Below are 14,538 nucleotides of genomic sequence, written 5' to 3' on the forward strand. Positions count from 1 at the left end.
ACCGGCGCTCGGGATCCCGGCAGTCACCATGCCAACGCTGGGATCCCGAGCAATCACAATGCCGATCCACAGGCACTATTCCTACTCGTGGGTGTCCACAACACCCATAGAGTGGAAATAGAACCTGTGGCAAGCATAGCGAGCCTGCTGGGGGCTACTGGAAACCCCCTAGTTTGCCTATGAAACGCTATACTGTAGGGACAGTAGATGGCGCTTTATCAAAAATTGTCATTGTGTAGTGCTTATTGTTATAATATACTCTCTTCTAGAATCTTACTGTTAAACCTCCATGTTATGTTATGAAGTTTACTTATACTGGTCACAGTAAAGATAACCCGAAATTTGTTCCCTACATACTGATGCTTGAACAGAGCATATTCCACCATGGGAGCTTAATGGAATGGGTTTCAATGGCCGAGCAGCTGCATGCAAGCCAAGTCCAATGCCAAGATTTGGATGGAGTGGTGCATACCGACACTGGACTGTGGAGCAGTGGAAATGTGTTCTGTGGAGTGATGAATCACGCTTCTCTGGCAGTCAGATAGATGGTGGATGCCGGAAGAATGTTACCTGCCTGACTGCAACATGCCAACTATGAAGTTTGATGGCGGATGGATAATGGTATGGGGCAGTTTTTCAGGGTTTGGGCTAGGCCCTTTATCTCCAGAGAAGGGCAATCTTAAAGCATTTTGGACAATGCTATGTGTCCAACTTTGTGGCAACAGTTTTGGGAAGGCTCTTTTCTTTTCCAACATGACTGTGCTTCAGTGCACAAGGCAAGGACTATAAAGACATGCTTTGATGAGCTTGGTGTGGAAGAACTTGAGTGGCCCGCACAGAGCTCTGACCTCAACCCCATCGAGCACCTTTGGGATGAACTGAAATGGAGATTGCGAGTTAGGCCTACTCATCCAACACCAGTGCCTGACCTCATAAATGCTCTACAGAATGAATGGGCACAAATTCCCACAGAAATACTCCAAAATCTTGTGGAAAGCCTTCCAAGAAGTTTGAAAGCTGTTACAGCTGCAAAAGGGGGACCAGCTCCATATTAAAGTAAATGTATTTGAATACAATGTTATTACAGTCTCTGTTATATATATATATATATATAAATATATATATATATATATATGTGTGTAAAGGAATGTATCTGTATATATAAAGTTCATAAAGGAATGTATTTGTATACATAAAATACATAGTCACTTTCAAAACAACACATTCTTCAACCATCTTATTTGCAAATGGAGGCCATACTAAAGTAATTTAGCTTCACAGAACTAAATGACACATTTTTGCAACCTTTTTCGTGCACCCAAAAAAAGGTGCACGATTTATGTCAGTATAGATAAGGTTGCAAGAAACAGCTAAGTAATCCATTAAAGTTGTCCAGCAATTGTATAAATAGAAAACTCTTTCTGCCTTATTTCTGCTGTAATCAGTGATTATTCTTCAGCTTTCTTTTTGGATTTCTGTCTCTTACTTAATTAATATTTAAGACAATTCCCAAAAATGATATCTCCACCTTTCAGCATAAAAAGTGAGAGGGTCCGAACAAAGTGGAACTGGTTGGCGGGGATGTCAGATTTTTCAGTCCTACATAATGGGCAATATAGACTTATTTGCACCCATAATCCCTGTTTGGGTTACTGTAATAGCCCAAATGGTTATTTCACTATGCACGTGTTAGCTACAGAGTGAAGTCTTTCAAGAACAAAATCATTGTCCCTGCCTAGATATTGCTATGGTACCTCTCAACTGAATGTTCTGCCCCTGCAACTTGGGTTTCTGGGACCTGTGAAAAGGTGGTCACATAACTCCCCTGTAACTTAAAATGCTACATTCATTTAGAGTAGACAGTATTATTGGAGACTGCCAAGAAAAAAAAAAGTTATCAATATGTGCCAGGTACCAATGGCATGAAAATAATAGAGATTCTACCAATATCTCATTAATATTCAGAAGTACTTAGTTATAGATGTTGGGACTTCCATCTTTGAAGGTCATAAAATGTCAAGAAAACCCCATTGACCTACATCACATTAATGAAACCCTTAAATGCAAAATAAATTACAACAGGGGATTAAAACAACATGTTACAGATTATTTCTTTTCCCAGTACCAGGGAAAATATTAAAGTTATTTAAAAAAAAAATGGAAGCAGTAATGGTTGATTACTGCCAAGATAATATTAGTAATAATAAAAGCCATAAAACCAGTTTGATTATGTTAAATGTGAATTGTGAGAAATGACATGGTAAAAAAAAAAGAAAAAGAAAACCCAACAAAAAAAGCATTTTAGGCGATTAAAAAAAAAATTTACCTCAAAAATTCTCAGGCACATGACAGAACTATTATCATCCAGCCTTTTCTGAAGGGGAAAACAAGAGGAGTAAATCAAATGGCAAAAGTAAAAATAAATGTAAATTTTAGGAAAGATGTTAAAAAAAAAGAAGAAACCACACAAAAATGAAGTCACACCAAATTACGTGGGTATTAAAGTGCTTTTGTAATGCACACACTGTTCTGTATATGTTGTTAGTCTGTAGACATTTAGGAGGCCATATAGGATGGCTTTCCAGATTAATTATACTGGTAGTGTATATTGAATTACATATCTCTCTCCATATCTATCTAATCTATCTATCTATCTATCTATCTATCTACCTACCTATCTACCTACCTATCTATCTATCTATCTATCTATCTATCTATCTATCTATCTATCTATCTATCTATCTATCGTCCAGTGTGAGATTAACACAGTACACCTAAAAGTTCTCAAATGTATATATATATATATATATATATATATATATATATATATATATAAAATTTCCATTACATGCAATGACTAATCTTTTAAATTTTCAAAGGATCAGTTCAAAATGCCACAGGAACTTTTTTGTATACTGTGTGTGCTTGTTCACATCATCTGCTCAGCGAAGAATAAACAAATGCATAGATGTGATTATATTTTATCTTGCCACATTGTCAACTTAATCTCTTCTAGTAATTTAATGTTCCTATAATAAACTGGCAGATATTAATATTTAAATGCAAGTAAATGATGTTGTTTTAGTGTTCTCTCGTAGTGGTTTTAAAAGAATAATATATTCTAAATGTCATTGTTTCTTTAAAATATATATATACATTTGTTTAGAATGGTTATAAACGCGTAAAATGGCATATATTTGTTTGACATTTCCCATAAAGCTCAGCAGTGTTCCTGATACATAATATTTTCTGCTGGCCAAAATTTTTTGAGACATCACGTGGAGATACAAAAATAAACAGGTTTATAGGGAGAGATTAGGGATAGGGATAGAAAAGGCAGTTTAGGCATCAAAGGGAAAAACCCACAGATAATTTAGTGGCATCAATGTGCAGAATGACTGCTTTCCATGTGAGTTTTTCCATGATTTGATGCCTAGTGGATGTATGTCATTACTTTGACTTTCAGGCTCCTAAACTTAAATAAAAAAAACTAAAAAAAAACTTGATGGACACGCATGCATAGAGCGACGAGCACCACTCCTTGTGCTATATGCATGTAGCAGGCATTCTCAGTGGATGTGGGTCATGCTAGTAGATGTACACAGGAAGATTATTTGACTCTAAATCATGCCACTTGACATAATGTGAAAAAACTTTTGACATGAGAGATAAGTTCCATTTCAATCGGAAGGACGTCAGTGAGAGAGTGAAAAAATCATAAAGGAGAGATTATTTTAGCAGGAAATGCAAGAAGTGGAAATAAAAAACACACATACACAAAAAGGTAGTACGAAAGAGTTTGGATTGGAAAAGAAAAAAAAAGTGTGTAGCACACAAGTGAGAGAGCAGAGTGAGAAGCACAGTGCGTGACACGAGCTCAGGCCAGGAGATGCACATGAGAGGGGTGATAGAAAGGGCCAGATATTAACGGTTACAGAGACACAAGACCTAGTTAATAACACACACGTTTAGTGGTCCTAACCCTGAGGGCACACTGTTATAGACAGGAATACAGTAGTGAAGGTGACAGGAACATTAACATAGATATCCTGGCTTTTAACTTCTTGTCTATTGGAAATACACATGCCACGTGTGAATTATGTATATACCATTAATATTGGCATTACAGTACTGTATGTAATGACTAATAAATCTATTGGCTATTGCTTGCAAAATTTCATATTTTCTGCTCAGCTGTTCATTTGGTAACCCTCCCATGGTGTAAAGAATTCTACATACCAAAAGTAGACAACCTGTGGCCAGCCAGCTTTTATGGCACTATAGTCCCAGTATGCCGTCCACCTGTGGCTGAAACTTGTAGTACTACAGCACCAAAAGGGACACAGGTTGTCTAAGTCGGCTTTAAGTCAAGTACAGTACATTTCACAGTTAATAGTCTTTTATGACCCAGATTAGACCCAAATGGTTGGGTGCAGGTCCAATTTTGCCATCAATAAACTAACATTTGATTTAGTTAAGTTACATACTACGGGACTGTGTAAACATTTGGCTGGCTAGTAATCTGCCGGAAGGTATTGTCTTCAGCCATCTGCGGTAATTGGGTACACTAACATAGCCCAGCCTTGTGGCAAGACTAGATATGAATACAGATACTCAGTGCATGGCTGAACAACCAGATCTGCCAATATATGGGCAAATTTATATCTGTTAAATTAGTTTACACTTAAAAATACGATCTACGTTAAGATTACACTAAATATATACTAAAATTAATTTCAATTTGGCATGAATAATTGAAATACATATTAAAATACTGGATATATGACTTAGAAAAAAATAAAATGTTAAATATTCTATCCTGTAAAGGGATTTGGAGAAGCAAATTTGGATATAAATGGAAATGAGAAAATCTCCAGCCGTTAGGGTCAATAAATATTTTTTGGGTTTTGTTTAGCAAATTAAGTTTCAATTATTAGTTTGTTCTAAACTGAAAGATGGTATATAACCTAATTTTTTTTTTATCAAATGTGTTACTGCATTTATTTTTATTAATGCTGTCAATCTAATGTATTTAAAACATGTTTTTATTTTTTTCACTATCATATTTGCAATTTTACTTATCACATTTACTTGTCCCCTATAAGCGAACTTGTTGTGATTTAGTACCTAAACTGATTTGCAACAGCAGAATACGACAAAATATTATTTAGTGAAGAAAATTAGAACATTTTTATCTTATCTTCCTTTGGACTTTTCCGTTTCACCCTGTAGGTAAGGGGTTAAGGATTTTTAGTACTAGAGTTTGGCAGACTGCAGTTCTGTAGTTGGCAAGTAACATGTATCAAGAAAACATATAAAAAATGTAGGTCTTACATACACAACATAGAGAAAACCACCTCTTGTGTCCAAAAAGGCTCACCCAGTGATTAGTATCAGACGCAGACCAACACAGTACACCAGAATACAGATTTAAAGCAGAAAAGAGCAAATTAGAGGGAAAAGAAAGGTTCGTAAGAAGAGTACCACTTTTTTTTTTTTTCAAAATGTGACTTATCCCCCTGTCTTTTATTTTGTCACATTTTGGGGCATCTCCCCCTTGCTGTTCAAGGAGGAGAAGGCATTTACTTACATCAAATAACCTTTCTATATATATCTCCTCATTGACCTTATCACGAAGGACATCCTGAGAGTGACGCACAAATGTGACATAGGCATCAGCGACGTCCATTCCTGGTTTCTGTAGAGAAAAAAAAGAAAAAAAACAATTAAAATATTGTTCCCATACATTGCTCATCAAACATCTAATTTATATAAAAATAAATAAATAAAGAAATAAAAATTGCATTGAATCAAACAGGGTCTACTGCCCTTGGATGTGATACCATATACATTCACCAATGTGCATGAAATACAACAGATCTGCCATCGTTTTGAAGCCACTGACCTGTGGTTTGGGAATGTGTCTCTAGCCAATTGCGATGGATTAAGGATGAAATGCTCAATTAAAGTTAAATGAAGATAGTTTAACATTTGACCTGTTACTGGATTGTGTTTTACCTTCATGAAAAAAAAAACAAATCTGGCAGTTTCCTTGTATTTGAAAAGAATCAACATTATCTATTAATCATATTACCTCTGTGGCTTCTGTACATATCACTGTCTGTTAAAGGGGTTATTAACCTTCAGACAACTTTTACTGATTGGCTCCTACATTTCTGTCTGAAACCTTTATTACAAACGTTCACTTTATTTGTCTGGCTTCCTTGTGTACTATTCATTCATACAGTTCTATTTTTATAAACTGATGTGAAACATATTCAGATATTTCATTTTAATATTTTTCTTGAATTTTTTTATTATTCATTGAGGGTTATTAATTATGTTTGATTTATTTTATAAATTGATGAAATAACATAAGTTATTTTATCTACTACATCAACCAACACCTAGGAGTTGATTAACTCTGATAATTGCTGATAACTAAAAGTTTTTTCTAGATAAGCCCGGTGTGTATTTTGGTTGATATTTATGCCAATTAGTACTGGTCAAAGCATTGTTATTATATTCATACTATTTGGCACAGTTTTTTCCCCGTTGTTCTTGGATATAACACAATTTTGATTTGTTCTCTGCACCAGATAGATTTGTTTACAGAGCAGAGTTTTTGTGTCGGATTTCAGGAAAACAAAAATAAACAGCCCTGCCTTACAATTTTGAAGATATGAATTACTGCACAATAGAAAAAAAAACAATATTTTAAAAAGTTACAGTAGTGCATGTACAAATTATTATAGCCTAAAGTCCTCCTGAAGAAGAAACACCTTAATAAAGAATTAATGTAGCTCATTACCCAGGAAAATTTGTAACTTGTTGGTGGACATTGGCTGTCTGGCTCATCCAGTGTACCACACCATTTTCCCGGGATCAGTATGGGATCCCGGCACACGGGTTGCCGGCTGTCACTATACCGACAGCGGTATCCCATCTGCCAGCAGCAGGGAGAGCGCATCTAGGCCTCTTGCGGGCTCGATATGCTCGGCAAGTTTAATTCTTCCTCTATACCGACATACCCATTCCGCCAATTGTCAAAGAATTTGACGTTCAAAAGAAACTGTCTTGTTTCGGTGGAACTCATAATCCTATGTGGATGGGTAAATTACATGGCTGGAGAGTACAATATGTTTGAGTTAAATGGTTATAATGTACACTGCAGTACTTTGTCAAATATCTTTCATTTTGATGAGCTTCAAGCATTTTACAGCCATATTTGTGAATTTTATTTATAGCTCTTTTTATGCATTATCAGTTTATTGGTCCTTTAAGGCAAATGCTTACTTTTCAGTGTGATTGACAGAATCAGACAGTTCATGTTTTAGGATAATCCATCCCATTCTTTTTGTCTTACTGATTCTTGCCATAACCTCACTGTGTAATCTACATTATTTCTCAGACACTATTACATCGAATACAGCACACGATATTGTGGGAATTGTCCTAATAAAACTATGATTAACACGAATGGCAGTGGTCACTTACACATCTGGAAAGTCAAAGGATTCATAGATAATATTAACTTCCTTTTGGCACAACTGAGCATGAGCACAAAATAATAAAAATACTACTCGGTCAGTATTGAACAGTATTTCATAGAAGATAACTCCCTGGTAGATAAATTTAGAACAACAGTTTCTCAATATGTAAGAATGCGCAGAGCTATACCTTGTAATTAGCTCTATCCTAGATTGCGAGAACAACAGCTGGTAACTCTGAGTCAGTGAGGGTAATGTAAGCTGCAGATAAAAGGCTGATTTGCACCAAAAACTCATTAAAAAAAATGCTAACATCACTCATTATATAAACTGCGGTAAATATCCTTTAGTTCTTAATATCTAATATGTTTGCAAACAAATAATAAAACTGATATTCATAACTGAATGTTACCTTTGATCTCATGCCATCAAATCAATGTAATGTGAGTTTGTCAGGCCCTGTGAATTGAAGTTAGTTAACACTCCAGTGTAATTTCCAGGGTGAAAATTAAGAGCATTTGGGGAGCAATAGGACTGTAATTTAACTTTTTTTCTTACACAAAGCAAACAATTATCAGGCGAAAGGGGTACGATGTGTGGGCCTTGAAATGTGGCAACATCTCCTAACACTTGCTGAAACAATGACAAGGTACTAATTTGAAATACAATGAGATTAATACAGGAGTAATCCTGTGCAAATCTTTTAAACATGCTGTATTTTTCAGTGGTCTTGTACTGATGTGATTATTTGTTTATATGTTAAAACATTTCTAATGCCTCAACACATTCTATTTGCAAAAATGCAAAATCTCAGAAAAATACAAATGCAATAAATCAAGATTATTTTAACGATAGTGTACTAACTGGGATATTTCATTAATTTAATATATTTATTTGTAGTATTTAAAAAAAAAAACACACCAAAAATCCTGAAAAATATATATTTTGCCTCCTGGCACTGCAGTTGGTTATATTTTTATTATCAGTATCAAAAACAAGCACAGTTTAAAATGTTAGCACGGAACCCTGAATTTATTGCGACGGATCATGTTCTTGTATTATAGGCAGATCGAAGAGTTACACAGTTGGTCGCCTTAGCAGCCTAGGATGTCTCATTGCTGCAGTTGCACTGTGATTTGTAAACAAAACTAATTGTATTTTCTAGTATTCCAATATAAGAAATTATATTTTGGCAAAAAAAATGTAACCTTAATCCTGTTGTAACAGCAATATATACTCATAATAACAGTATTATCGGTGGTACATGAAGTTAATTTAATTATATTAATATATTAATTATATTAATGGTTTCCAATCCAGTTCCTGAGCATTATTCCCCTGTTATGTTATACGTCTACAAAAAACTCCCATGAACTTTGAAGTAAATAGTCCTACTTAATATATTCTTTCATTTTAATCTCGGGTTCTCAGAATTTCTAAAATTTCAAAATGACTTCTGCAAAACAATAGCGCTCCACATTGCAGAATATTATATCTGCTTTGCTAATTAAGAAAAAAGGATTTGGAACTCAATCTAGGTGACTCTCATTGCTGCATAGCCTTTTCCATTAACCCCTCAATATTTGGCAAGATACAGGCCCACTGTTAACATATTTAGTATCAGCTGCACTTATTGAACAAACTCAATCAGTTTAAAAACATTACAAGGTGGAGATTTGGTACTAAGAAATGGCTCAAAATATGAATCTAATGATGGGTGTATGATGATGGCTTGATGTGAAATACAGAGACATTTATGGAATGATATACAAAAATATTGCTTAAATTTATATGACATTCAAATACAATATTCTTTATGTTATAGTCTCTTATATTGGAATACTAGAAAAGATGAAGTTAACTAATAGACTGATGAAATATTGTATATATTATAACTCTGAAATCAGAAAACATTGTTTACACAATTACAGTAATTCATAGAAAGGAAACAATGCATCATGTAAATAGTTCTAAAGTAATTATAAATAATAATTGAACTATAAGATTCTGCAGTTAAATATCTTAAGGAACAAAAAAGTTACATTGTTAAAGCTCATCATAATTATGATAAACAATCTTAATTTTCAAAGTTAAATATGTTCAGGGATTTTATTTTAGAACAAATAAAAATATACTTTTGTATTGAGTCATATACTGTAAGTACATAAATATAGACTCTTGACACAGAGTGTTGTTTATATTATTAAATTACATTACCTTATGTGTCTGATAATGTCACAAAATGTTAGTAAATAAAAATCTTAAATCTACTGACATAATCATATTTGTGTTGGCTTACGAGTGATTCCATATACAAACACTATGTCTGTCTGTCTATCTATCTATCTATCTATCTATCTATCTATCTATCTATCTATCTATCTATCTATCTATCGATCTATAAAATTAACATTTATACTTTTTAGTAAAGGTGACAATCAATGAAATTATTATTTTCTTTATGTTAAACTGACAACTTCAAAATACCACTTCTTTATAATTTAATTTTTACAATCACTTTTCAAACACAATGAAACAGCATTATATTGTGAGGGTGTTCTATTGTGCCTGTATGAAAGCTTTGCATTAAAATTATTCTGGGACTCTATCATACTCTGGCTAGATGGGATTTAGTTGAGCATAAGCACTAAAGTATTAATTTGTTCACTAAAACTAGAATTCATTTCAGGAGTGCGACAGTTTACATAATGAATTTACTTTAAGTATTGTACATTTATGAAAGCTAACCATGACATTTAAATCTTACAGTCAATATTCATGTGCTTAACCTCAATTTAAATGCAAATTTCTCACTAAGTTTAAGTGCTTTATTTATAAACTGTGAGAGCTCATTTCATTAGGAAGTCATGTACCACCGATAATACTGTTATTATGAGTATATATTGCTGTTACAACAGGATTAAGGTTACATTTTTTTTGCCAAAATATAATTTCTAATTCTTACACATACTTGCATTTGTACAATGAACATATTAATGGAACAAAATATTAATAAAAAGTTGGTCTATAGCACAAATACTTTGTAGTCGGATTGTGGGGAAAAAACAATGAATATGAAGTTGTAATAAAAATCTAAATCTATAGCATGTATTAACTAAAGTAAAACAAAAGTAAGCTACAAAAAAGAACTTTAACACATAATAAAAGCACACTGTACCAGAAATATATTCACATATAAAATACAACATTAAATAATACTTACTGGAACATCCACATACTTGGAAGCTGCCTTGACCTTAAAGGAAAAAGGACACTTAAGTAAGACTATTTTACTCTATTGCAGGTGTATAAATGGGTGATGAAACAATTAATGATACATGATGACTATACTGTACAGTGATTTAAAAAAAAAAAAAATCTAATCTTCTAGCCTTCAACGTATTCCTGAAAGGGAGACCTGCTCAGTTAATGGTTTGAAATTATTGATTAAAAACTGAGCCACTTGCAAACAATAAAGTAAAAAAAAATAAAAAATTAGCCATTGTTTCAGCAAAATGTGTGAGGGAAATTGTACTTTGTTCCACACCATTACCCAAGAATAATAAATTCTAGAGGACAAATACTTATTTTCCTAAAGTTGAAAAGATAAATTGTAATGATTTGTTCAATGTAATTTTGAGCAGTTATTTGATTTCTCATGGTATTTCAGTATCAGTATTATTATTATTATTACAGACATCAGAGTTACCAGTATGTACACTTACTTATGCTAGCCGTGAACAGGTTAAATTCACATTTTAATGTAGTTCATTGTCTCTTGAGCAACAATACTGCAAATCTGTAAGTAACAGTTTATTTAGCACAGCATACTATAATAATGCAGAAAATATATTCACTTACAGTAAATGATAGGAAAGAGGAAAATAAGGTTCCTTCATCATATCTCGAGAGTTTGGACAGTACTCCCTCTAGAATAGTCACAAACTAGTAATAAGAAGATACATTACATTAGTATTCATATACAACAGTAGACATCAATATATATATATATATATATATATATATATATTTATTTCAGAATCCATACATGTACACAATATGGTTGGATGGGAAACCTTCAACTATCAGTGACAATATCATAGGTCTTGGGTGAATCATTTATTTGAAAAGTGATAAAGGCCACACCACTGCACAGATCTTCTGTGATTAATTGGTTTGACTCATGATAGAAACCCACATCTACTGTAGATCATTAAATCCAGCTCTGAGAAACTATGGTTAAAGGTAATCGCAATCCAAAGTTCTGCATAATACAAGACTGTTTAAAGTCCACTTTTGTTAATAACATGTTCTGTATGAGCTTTTATTTTTTGGTGAAGATTAGTCTCTTAAAAAGTAAACAGAGTAGACTTTTATGCCAAACTAACAGAAATTAAATTTAACAGTGTTAACCAAGGCTGGGTGCTTTGTAAATGTGAAAATATCAGTAAAAACATACGCAACATTGTGAACATTTTGTTAACTGTTATAAACAGATGTTGAAAAGTTAAATCAACAGCCTAGAAATAGGTCATACTCGCTGTCCACTAAGGACATTTGTACAGATGTTTACATCTTTGCCGCGATGCGCATGCAAGTCACTTGCACCCACAATAAATTCGCACTGCACTGTAAACTGCCAGATGCGACTACACACTGCCCGTCATTGTATAAAGTTACCGGGATGAGTGTGTGTGTACGAATTGTGGCAACATTGTAAGAGGACACAGTTGTAATATTTGTTGAAGTAATAAATAAAAACAGATACACTTAATAATCTAGTTATGATATGAAGCATTTTCTTAACATTTTAGTGTCAGTAAGTTAGTTTAAAATTTTGACTAATATTCAACTACTAAAAAAGAAATAATAAAAAAAATACAGAGATTATTTTGAAGAAATGACATATAAAAAGTTATGAGTTTAGAGGTCCTTCCTGACAAAAAGACATAAACTTTGGTGACGATTATAGGTTGCCTGATAGATATCTGTGGAAGGGAATCTATTTCTGAGAAAAGAGTTTAATAAGGACCCCGAAAAAAGACCCAGTGATCAAAAGGTTGGAAAGTACTATGTTCATATATATCATGTGAATTAAAAGAGTGTGGTATGGCTTACCGATGGTCAGAAGACCAGCGGCCAGCATACTGACGCCGGGATCCCGGCAGCATACCTACGCCAGGATCCTGGCGAGGGGGAGGCGAGTGCAGCAAGCCCCTTGTGGGCTCGGTGTCAACAGTTCTATTCCCACTCTATGGGTGTCATGGACATCCACGAGTGGAAAAAGTCCCTGTTGGTCGGCATGCCGACCATCAGGATAATGAGGTGGCGGGATGCTGGGGGAGGTCATGTGACCATTGGTCTCCTGACCGTTGGTCACATGAATACCACCCGAATTAAAAGGTAGTTGCTTGGGAGAAAGTACTGGACTAGAGAATACCCCCAAGATATAAAAACGAAGCTTTGGCACATGTCCTTCTTGATACAAACAATAACTCGTTTAGTCTACAGCCCTGTTAAATGTCTAATTTTGCTAAAACAAAGCTAAGTATAAGGAACCTAAATTTTCTGTACGCTAACTTAATTTTTTATATTGTTAAATATGATCAAATTCCTTGTGTCATGTAGATCAACATTGGGTATAACATAGGAAGTCCTAAAGAGGATTTGCTGGGATACTCTCATGCAGAATAACATTGAAATTATTAGGGAAGACTGCTGCCCTTTCCGAATATACAGTTTCCCCTTTCAAACCACAACATTTAGCTCACTGACAGCAGAATTGCTGTGAGGTAATAGAGGAACAGCATTCGCCATTCCATGTAATGTTAGAATTCCCTCTCCGTGGTTTCTTGGCCAGGAAATTGCAGCATTCTAAAATGCACCAGGTTTACCCTAAAATGTAAAGTGTAATCACATATATTTGCTTTAAATGTAATAAAGGTATATATATTTTTTGGAGGAAAATAGTGAGAAAAAAAATGAATTAATAAATATATTCTAAACTCAATCATAAGTTACGAGTCCGGTTCTGAAATTCTTTCAGTTATTGAAAAACACAAATTCATAAATATAAATATATATATATTATTGTAAGTAAAATCATGCTATACATATGTGTTTTACCCGGATCATAACATCTGAGACTGAAGTTACCTTTGCAACTAAAAGTGTTATCATTTCTTTGACTGTTTCTTCAATTAGCTCATCAATTTTTGAATGGTACTGGTGCTAAAAAAAATAAGACAGGAAAAGGCAAAATATTAACACACTGAATAAACAATGACAACGGAATCATCAGTCTCTTTTTGGGACTGACTATTCCTATGTTAGTTTTAATTTTAAAACTATCAGCTGTGAAAAGAAACTGTTAATTAACCTGATTATCCTTTTTGTAGACATCATACATAGTAACAGAATAAATAATTAATTAAAAAAACAAAAACAAATGGCACATTACACATTTTTACAAGTCAGGTTTTTGTGTAATAAAATTTGTTCTTTACACATCACAAAAATTATACAATATTTAAAGAAAGGAGTAATTAAAATATAACTCTGAACATTCATTTTCAAGTGTTTGCATTAATGTCTGTTTAAAATGCTAATTAAGTCAAAACAATGCGGATGTTGACAGAAGGGAGAAAAAAACTGAAATAAATGCTAATTATACATTGGGGAGTGAGGGGTGACAATACAGTTGAAAATGTTAGACACACTTACCCACTGTTTAGCAAACTTTCAGATGGATGGGAACAGAAATAATGAGGAAGGTGCGGTAAAAGATGAAACAAAAATCAATGGAGGTAAAACAAAATTTATAATGAAAGCAAGACTGAATGAGCAAATAAATAAAAACTGAAAAATGAGATGGGAACATGGAATTATTTGCGATGTCCAAAGTGTCCTACATAGATGACATTAAAGTGTACATGATGCATGTACACAGCGAAGAAAGATCAAAGAGACGCAAATTTCAAGCAATATGTTGCTGGACAAAATTCTATTGTGAAAATGTCCACATTTTTGCACAACACAATTTCGCACT

At 33.7% G+C, this 14,538-nt stretch overlaps 1 protein-coding gene across 1 annotated transcript in view; it reads right to left on the reverse strand.

Annotated features, from left to right (window-relative positions):
* Nucleotides 1-2,035: 2,035 nt before the first annotated feature.
* CADPS (calcium dependent secretion activator) overlaps nucleotides 2,036-14,538 on the reverse strand; it is a 661,462-nt gene continuing 648,959 nt past the window's right edge. The window contains exons 25-30 of the mRNA XM_063941549.1: nucleotides 13,647-13,721; nucleotides 11,352-11,435; nucleotides 10,714-10,746; nucleotides 5,591-5,698; nucleotides 2,327-2,374; nucleotides 2,036-2,056 (exon numbers count right to left, since the gene is read on the reverse strand). Coding sequence (XP_063797619.1) covers nucleotides 2,036-2,056; nucleotides 2,327-2,374; nucleotides 5,591-5,698; nucleotides 10,714-10,746; nucleotides 11,352-11,435; nucleotides 13,647-13,721 — 369 coding nt within the window. The remainder of the gene's footprint in view (nucleotides 2,057-2,326; nucleotides 2,375-5,590; nucleotides 5,699-10,713; nucleotides 10,747-11,351; nucleotides 11,436-13,646; nucleotides 13,722-14,538) is intronic.

Source organism: Pseudophryne corroboree, chromosome 9 (genome assembly GCF_028390025.1).
Source record: "Pseudophryne corroboree isolate aPseCor3 chromosome 9, aPseCor3.hap2, whole genome shotgun sequence".
Taxonomy (NCBI): Eukaryota; Metazoa; Chordata; class Amphibia; order Anura; family Myobatrachidae; genus Pseudophryne; species Pseudophryne corroboree.